General features: G+C 31.2%; 1 protein-coding gene across 1 annotated transcript; it reads left to right on the top strand.

Annotated features, from left to right (window-relative positions):
• The first annotated feature begins 2,113 nt into the window (after positions 1-2,113).
• Positions 2,114-2,619, top strand: LOC106299402 (defensin-like protein 1). Its single transcript, XM_013735495.1, has 2 exons — positions 2,114-2,225; positions 2,305-2,619. Exons 1-2 carry the CDS (start codon positions 2,162-2,164, stop codon positions 2,478-2,480), a joined length of 240 nt encoding a protein of 79 aa, XP_013590949.1. The 5' UTR covers positions 2,114-2,161; the 3' UTR covers positions 2,481-2,619.
• The last annotated feature ends 7,119 nt before the right edge of the window (positions 2,620-9,738 follow it).

Raw genomic sequence — 9,738 nt, 5'->3', positions numbered from 1 at the left:
TGAAGGATCTTCAGTGATGCCTTCATCAGGGGGAGTGTCATGTGTTGTACTCTTTTTCCTGTCTACGGTTTCCATTTTTTCCCATCTTGGGTTTTTGGTTTTCCTAGAGAGGTTTTAATGAGGCAAGGTCGTGCATGATACAAACCCTTATGGTTATGGCATCCAAGGGGGAGTGTTATAAATCATTATGTGGATGGCCCATAACCAAGACCAGGACAAGGCCCAGCCGTGTCCAAGAGGAGAGAGAGTCGGCGTCCAAGAGGAGAGAGAGTCGGTCCATGCCTTGGCCGACTTTAGTCTTAGGACGTTTTCCATTTATCTGTTTTAGATCTTTTCCTATTTCATGTTGTATTAGGTTTTGGATAATTTCTTTTTTCCTATACTTTTACTTTGTAATCCTTATATAAGGAACCTCTATTACTCATTAATAATACACAGAAATAATTCTCCATTCTTTTACAACATTATAGTGTTTCTTAACAAATGAGTAAGCGATAATTTTTAACTCTCATAACTAATTTATCTTCCTTACAGAACTTCTTTGTTTTCCTTTTTTTTACAGAGGAATGACTTTTCCTCGAACTAAGCGGCTCCTTTGAAAATCGAAGGGCAATAAGCTGAGAACACAATTTCAACTAAAGAAGAAGAGTGAATAAAGAGCTATGATTATCACAAAAATCAAAACAGGCTGAAGAAGATATATGAAAAGTGAAGAAGAGATCGACTTCAACTTTCACAAAGATTTTTTTCTTCGTCTTTTTTGGTAAAACATATTCTCTTCTTAGGTGGAGGAAGAGACAAGTTTTGTTCTTTTTTTTTATAACACATTGACAAGTTTTGTTATAGATTAAAGACCACATGGGTTAATGAAGGATAGAAGAGAAGATGGACTCCAACTTACCAAGAGACTCTCAATCCACTCATGCTATGATCAATAGGTAAGCAGGAAAACCTTGACCAACAAATTAATTTTATTTTCTATTTTTCTCATTATCAATCAATTAATGTTGAAACAATTTACTCTTGACAAATTCTTAAATATCGAAATTGTGTGTCCCCTAAATGACAAATTCTGAACATCATTTTCTGTAATGCATATCATCATCGTCATAACATAAATAAGCATATGAAATAAAAAATCTGGTAAAAACGAAAGTAAAATAAAATAAATAATTTTGTAATCAGTTCACATCTAGAATATTATCCTATATTATGGTCTGCCAAGTAAAAATATCTAAATTATGCAATATTTCTCTTACTATTATTGTTTTACAAAATAATTTTTTTGATAAATACAAATAGATACACTAAAATTTCATATTTTCATCAAAAAAATCTTCTAATTGAGAAATCGTTCAAATTTAATTTCATGTGAAATAAACACCGACTCTTTTAAAAGTAATTAAAGTATACACGTGCGTAGTCCGGGTGAAACATACTAGTGAACAAATAATTTGAAAGACAATGGAATAATCCGTGCGGAGCACAAAATGTATACTAGTTATAAACTATTTTAGAGTAAAAAATAGAGTGGACCGATGGTCTTAAAAGAACAAGAACTACTATTGGTTTCGTCACCCACTCAGTCAAGTTAGTTGGGCCCTTGAGTCTTGTTGGTGATCCATATTCACATTTCTAATTTGAACAACTGTTAGCGCGAGCCCAATACCAATCCATTAAATAGGACAAAGTTTACAGATGGCTTGCATCAGTGTCGCCAAGTGCATAGCTACTTCCCTTTAAGTTTTCTCGCATCGAAATATTAAATTGAGGCAAAGATGAAAAGTTTTTATTCGTGACATAGTTAAATTAACTTATCTAAGAAAGGAAGAAATGTCAAATGCACTAGCCGCCAATGCGAAAATGGAGCACTTACTCGAAGCTACTTAGGGAGAGAGACAGCCTCACAGAGGAAGACACGTCTAGTGAAGAACATAAATGAATGGATCTATATCTTATCTTCTCTATCAATTAAAGGCTTGCGTTTTCATGTTTTCTACTAGAAGACGATACGTATGTTCATTTGTGGGGGTTAGAATACATTGTACTTTGAAAAGTAAAATACTAGCCAACTCACCATCATTTCATTATAAATAGAGGTTGATCTTTTGGCTTATTTCCTCACACTAAACATAAAACATTCATACACTGAAACATAGTCATGGCTAAGGCTGCTACCATCACCACCTTTCTCTTTGTTGCTCTTGTTTTCTTTGCTGCTTTTGGTGAGTAATGCATCTTAATGCATGGCAAATGTGATAGCTAATTTTCTTATATATATTACTAACGTTGAGATATATGCAGAAGCACCAACAATGGTGGACGCAAAGTTGTGCGAGAGGCCAAGTGGGACATGGTCAGGAGTTTGTGGAAACAATCATGCGTGTAAGAATCAGTGCATTCGACTTGAAGGAGCACGTCATGGATCTTGCAACTTTGTCTTCCCTGCTAACAAGTGCATCTGCTACTTCCCATGTTAATTAATATACCAAACATATTTGGAGTTAAAGTATGTATTCTCATAAAGTAAGTCACGTGTCATTCTACGAGTGATCTAATTATGACATGTACCATATATGTTTATGTCTGTTTGCTATAATAATGTAATACTAGGTTAAGATCCGCGTCTTACGCGGAATCAACATTATATATATAAATTATTTTATGTATTAAATATTTTTACATATTATGAAACAATAAATATATATTAAATAATTAAAATTCAGTAACTATAAATATATAATTAAATTGGTGTAAACATATAAATCAATTTTATTAATCCAAAAAATATTTTTTTTTTATATTTGGTAGGATATATTATTAAATTTAAGTGATACTAACATAAATAATATATTTTAGTATATTTTTAATATTAATGTCTATTAAATGATAATTTCTACTCATACAGTTTTTTTGATCATTTGTATCTTTTATAGAAAAAAAAAATAAATTACTGATAACAAAATTTTCATCGTGGGATTAATAGTTTTAGTAATTTATAATTTTTTAAAAAAAATAAGTTGTCAATGATCGTTCAAAAATTTTATCAAAAAAGTTGTTCAAAGTAAATTTTGAAACTAAAATATTGTATTTTATATGGTGTATAGTTTAATTTAAAACGATATATATATTAATCTTAATAATTAATTAAATTAGACTTTTTACTTATATAATTTTTGTAATCATTTGTATTTTGTCATAACAAAAATTTTATACCATGAATCATAAAATTTGAATATGAGACTTTTAACAGTTTTAGTAATTTATAGCCGTTTGTAAAAATTCAAAATATAAGATATACATAAAAATCTAAAATTTTATTATATGGTTATTGTGGTTGTTTAATTTATTTAATAGTTTAAAATTAAACAAATATGATAGAAGATACACTATTTTTTATCAAATCTTTATTATTCAAAATCATTAATTGCAGATATGTTTATGTCTGTTTGCTATAATAATGTAATATTCTTGTTTCTTCTTGTCCATGTTTGTCTTCAACATGGGCATAAGGAGTGAGAACTTTTCAATAAGAACTACACACGATTAAGAGCATCCACTCTGGAGGTACATAATATCATCTTCACTATAATCAGAAATTGGATTACCTAGCCAATAAAGTCTAGATAAAGAAAAAGAAACAAAAGTGGCGGTTCTGATATATATATGAATATTGGTAATAATCTCCGAAGAGACTAAGGCTAAGACCAAGTCTTCTCTTTGACATATTCTTCCCTCCCTTGACAGGATAGTGTTCATTAATATGTTAAATGACGGAAGAACATGCTAAAGGAAAAAATAACTAAACATTTAATTTCAATTAAGTGCTTTCAACCGTAACACCAATCGCTGATTATCATCTTTCAAGGCTTCTTCACTTGACTTTTTAATTTCAACTAAGTACTTTCTCTTTTAACTTCTCATCTTTCATTTTCGTGTATGTTTTCAGTTTATCCTTCTGCTGTAAAATTTCCAGAACATTTCTCCAAAAAGAAGATGAATAAAATAGAAATTTCAGAGAAAAAAAACTAAACATTTAAAAGTCTTCCAAAAAGCTTACGTTAATTTCTTTAATCAGAAAATGTTTACGCTCACGTATGGAGGTACATATATAACATCACTCCAGTTTAACAGGAAAGTAGCTACCTAGCTTATTCAACTTTAGAAGAGAAACAAATAGTGGTGGTTTATTCACTATGTATATAAGTATATTGGTTTTGATCTTTAAAAATAAACATATATAAACTATTCTACTACAAAAGACTATCAAGTCCGGTTAAATGGCCAACGAATATGTCAAAGAAGAAAAACTCATCAAGTTTTGTAGAAAGTTTACGTTAAGTCACAAGATGAAAACCACGAGTCAATTCACGTTGAAGAATCGTTACGCGGGCTTTTAAGGAGATATCAAGTAAAATTAGCATTATACTGTTTCTTTAATGATATCATCTCATCAAAAGAATCAGATCCGACCCGATATACAACACCACAAGTTTATCAATAGTATCGTGCCACTGCCATGGTGATACATGTAGTCGAAGAGGCTATTAGTGATGAGTCTAAACAACTAAATCAAGAATGGAGAATTACCCAAGCACTATATATTATCTAATAGTCTCTCTAGACTTGGGTGGAAAACGGTCCTATGGAAACATCTTAAACCCAACATCTCGAACATACCACAGCAAGATAGACCACTTGTACATGCTACATAGGTAGCAAACTATTTATGTGGGAAATTATTTGTTGGGTTTTTACCATGAGCTAGTGATGGGTCTAACTCACATCCAAAAGCTAGTTCAAGAGTGAAAAAATTGTCCATGCACTTATATATTGCCCAATGACACTACAATCCCACGATGTGAGATGTTAATAGCCCCTCTCGAGATGTGGGTGGAAAATGGTCCAGTGGAAACAACTCAAACCTAATATCTTAGACATATTACAACAATATGAGCCATTTGTACAGATTACATAGGTAGAAAACTGTTTATGCGAGAAATCATATTACTTTTACCATGAGCTCTTATATCATATCAGTGATGTGCCTAGTCTTATATCTACGACTAGGGATTTGCTGGAAACGCTGAAGGCGGTGAGGATGGATGGTGAATTTAGGGCATGAGTGTGGTGGAGACGGAGGAAGCAGGGTTCGGAGATTATGGAGTTGAATTGCTTTGAAACTAATCGGAGTTTTGGTAATCTTTTGCTTGGAATGAAAGAGAGGATTCTGATGATAACTTCCGGAGGAAGAAAAGAACAAGAAAACATCTTTCCAAGTAACCGGAGAAAACATGTGAGTTATATAATGTATATGCGTGTTCGCCAAATCTTCAGGTTAGGAAGTTTAATAGTAAGAAAGTAAGTATTCTAATTCAGTTTCTATTTTATTCCCAAAACTTAAATTTTATAGAATCTTCAAAACTAGGGATAAACACTATGCACTGTAAAGAAAAATGTACCAAGAACCTTGTTCGTTCCTTATTCTATGTATAATCTGACTATATTCTGTGTATCTAATTACAGCTAGCCTAATTGGGAGAGCTAATGATAAAATAGTAAAATTATATTATAAATTATGTGTTTTGTCGGCCAATGCAGCATCCGCATAATCATCTTGTAAATCAATTCAGAAATCAACAAACTTAGAGGGGATGTATTCGATCTAAAATTTGAGGTGATTTGATTTTTAATAAGGTTTTAGATGATTTTAAGGAATTGCGTAGACTAAAATGATTTTTGTTAAACCACTCTAGAATATCACCTAAAACCATGAGATTTGAGTTTAAATTTTTTAACTAAGAAACTCCACTAAAACACTCTATTGACACTTGAAAATTTTAAAACTCCGCAACTTAAAATATTTTCAATAACATTGGATTTTAGAGTACTTTATAAAATATCAAGTTCAATAACACTGTATTTTAAATGAGTTTTTAAAATTCATGTTTCAATAACAGTGGATTTGTCATTTTGCAATGATTCTTGCTTTTGAAAAATCCAAAATAAATTAACAATAAACTTTTTATACTTGAATAAGTATTTTCATAAAATAAAATTACATTTATTGCATGAGAACTTGGAAATTCACAACTTTATTTTCTTTCTTTTGGATAGATAAATAAGTATATATAGAGATTTCTCTTTTAGTTTCTTAAATTTTGAGATTTTATGATTAACACAATACATAATATTTTAGATAATAACACAATACATAATATTTTAGATATTGATATAATGATAATTATCAAAATAACTAAATATTTTCTTGTAGATTATCCAGAATTCAATTTTTTTTACTCCAGTAGTATTTCTACAAATTTATATTTTTGGGCTATATAATATATATATTTGTTTTATATACTTGATTTAATATATATATATATATATATATATATATAAGCATTCTACTTTTTATTAGATTTATACTATAGTTACAACTTTATAAAAAAATAGAAATATATGAAATCTAAACGATGATATGTTCATGAAAATACATGTCTGCGTAGATTCCATGATTCATATTATAATACATTCACATTTTTCATTTATTTAATTATTCAAAGATGATTTATTAAAATTTTAAATTATATATCGACAACTCTAAGTATGATGTAAAAACTATCATAATGATCAGACCAAATTTTTTATTTAAAATTAAATTAATTATATATGTAAAACTATATAACTAATTTATATAATATTGTGTATAACTGTTATAATCATAAAATAAGTTTATGTAACATAATCCAAAATCGGATAAAGAACTAATCCAACCCTGTTTTCAAAACATTACGTGAAGAAATCTTCTACATATTAAAAGAAAAGCATTATAATATTTTAACTATGACATGACATGTGTCATCAATAGAATGTATTTTAAAGTTCTTAGAGAAATATGTTGGTCCACTAAACATATATTATTTATTTCTCATTAAACTAACTATGAAATTAATTAACAATCTATAATTATTAATTTTCATCCTTTCCTTAAATAAATACTACAGAATTACCAAAAGTCGAAAATACATATTTGACAATTAATGATTTTAATAATAAATATTTGATAACAATTTACATATCTTCCATTATTTTTTAATATTATAATATTAAAATAAATTAAGCAATCATATTAACAATATGATAAAAATTTAGATTTTTCCGTATATGTTATATTTTGAATTTTTAAAAATGACTATAAATAATGAATATTGTTAAAAGTTCACATTGAAAATTTTATGATTTATAGTTTAAAATTTTTGTTATAATAAAATACAACTGATCATAAAACCATATGAATAAAAATTACATTTAATAGACATTCAAATTAATATATATAGGACTTATGAATGATATAATTATGGTTGAACGGTCAAAGTTTGTGTTCAACAATTATTAGAATAAACATTTTACACCGAAGTAGGATGAGTTCTTGTTCTGGACGTTCAAGATCTGTTCGTCAACTTCCTTTGTACTCATCTTTCCTCAGAACATGGCTGAGGCTGTCAGGTACCGTCCGTGGCGTGGATCAGCTGCGCACATCATGTTCTTGGCGTTCCACATTTGCTGAGTGAGCTCAGGGACTGTGAGGGAGATGTACTATTGGGAGCCACGTGAAGTGAGAGGAGCCAAACCAACCATGAAGAAATGGAGACGAGGGTCAGAGTTGAGCTGTCCAGGGAACCTTAAAGAGCATGTCACACCACTCATTGTCGCGGAGATCAAATGGTTCAAGTCTCCAACTGCAAAAATGTTATACAATGATGTTTTTTAATGTCTAGAGGTTCTAGACCGAATGCCCCTGAACTATTCTAAATTATTTTATTTTTTTACTTCCAACAAAAATTGACTACGTGAAAGAGCACCCCCATTGGTTCAGATCTATATACAGGTATCTAAATCCAAATTATAAATATTTTAATATAGTAAAATTATCTAATTAAAATCTATTAAGTAGAACCAATTACATATTAGCACATGTAAAGATAGTTTCTAAAGTGTCACTCAAAATATGTCTGCAAATATAATTTAATGATCATATAGAAAAAAACTCTTAATAGATTTTAGTTAGATAATATCGACTGTCACATGTCACATGAAAGGACAACCATGTTAACTATTCTAAACTTATGTCTGCACAAAATTTAAGATACACATAAAATACTTAACAGATTTTAGAGTTTATAATACAAATATGCATGTTTTATGTTTTTATTACACCGAAGAGCACTTATTGCTACTAACACACTTTTTCATGGTGAAAGTCAAGTTTGTCCTCCATAAAGCAAAACCAGCCGGGGACATGTGGGTAAAAGACCAAATTTTTCTGGTTACTCTGGTTTGTGATTTTAAATTTTAAAAAACTAGTATATGATTGGTGGATTTTTTGGAGCAGTGTGGTTTGGTTAATTAAACAAGTTTGGGCCCGTGAAAAGTTAAAACCGTAATCTTTCACTTTCCCCAATTGATAGACCTAATTTTCCAAATCACTGACGGTATACCCGACGATGAACTACAGAGGAGAGGCGACGGGGATACTTGGCGATGACGGCGAAGCGGAAGCGACCGAAAAAAGATGTAGACGATGGTGAGTGAAGTTTAATGTTTTTTTTCTGGTCGGTTTAGTTCGCTTCGAGAAGCGGGTGGTAGTGTTGCAGAGGCGGTGGCAGGACCTTTACACGGTGGAGCGAGCAACAAAGGAGAAAGCAAAAGGTGACTTCTTTGGAGGCGAGTTAACTGCGATGACATCAAAAGGTGATTTCTTTTTTTTGTTTGGTTTCTCGATCTACACAGATTTAGGGCTTGAGTTTAGGGAACAATTTCAATTTGTTTTCGATTTTGCTAAGTTTGTTGTTGTCTTACAGAGGCCGCGAAACCGGATGAGGAAGCAGTTAATGAGAGGAAGGAGGATTTTGTGTCATTGGCCGACGTGTTAGATGCTGAGCGTGATCCTCAGGTTAGTAGGTTGTAGGTTGTAGGTTGCACACGTTGTAGGTTGTACACTTGAATATGTGGTGTAGGTGTACATGTGTACAATGGTTAACGAAGTTGTACTTGTGTACAAGTTCGGAAATGTAGGTATTTTTTTAAATGAACACGAGCGTAAATGATGTTTGTGTTGTACATGTGTACACAATCTGAGATGCTTATTGATTTTGTTTTTTGGTTGTGTATTTTTGATTGCAGCTGACTATGCTACCGATGATGGAGTGTGGGGAGGAGAAAGAAGAGGGTTGGGGAGTATGGGACGGGACAGTGAGATTTTTTATTGTAAATGGCCAACATTGTTCTTGTTTTGGTAAATAGATACTATCATTTTGTACACATGGATAGCGAAAAGTATGTGTACACATGGATAACGATACAAAATTGTTTTGTGAACACTCCAATCCATTGTCCATATGAACACCACTTCCCATCTCTTCTGTTTTTCCAAAGTTTGTTGTTCTACCTTACTACATTTCAAAACCAACCTTTGCATGCATTTAAAAATGTGTCCATCTTATAAGTTATCCATTTGTACATCAGTACATGTAAACGATATGAAAAGATTAATGAAACACTACAAGAAAACATCGGTATTCTGACGGACATTCCGACGGAAAATGAAATCCTCGGAATTTCCCGAGGAATTTTGGGTTTCCTCGGAATTTCCTCGGAATATACCGACGGAATTCCGAGGAAACATCAATCCGTCGGAATATTCCGAGGAAATTCCGACGAACTAGTGATCGATCG

Source organism: Brassica oleracea, chromosome C6, assembly GCF_000695525.1.
Source record: "Brassica oleracea var. oleracea cultivar TO1000 chromosome C6, BOL, whole genome shotgun sequence".
NCBI classification, from domain to species: domain Eukaryota; kingdom Viridiplantae; phylum Streptophyta; class Magnoliopsida; order Brassicales; family Brassicaceae; genus Brassica; species Brassica oleracea.
The sequence above is the reverse complement of the archived record's forward strand: the minus strand, read 5'-3'. Positions and strand labels throughout refer to the sequence as shown.

Bases quoted from the DNA above. Each gene is read 5' to 3' on its own strand.
- LOC106299402 (XM_013735495.1), top strand. From the start codon at position 2,162: ATGGCTAAGGCTGCTACCATCACCACCTTTCTCTTTGTTGCTCTTGTT. The intron at 2,226-2,304 runs GTGAGTAATGCA...AGATATATGCAG, and splicing joins TGTTTTCTTTGCTGCTTTTG to AAGCACCAACAATGGTGGAC.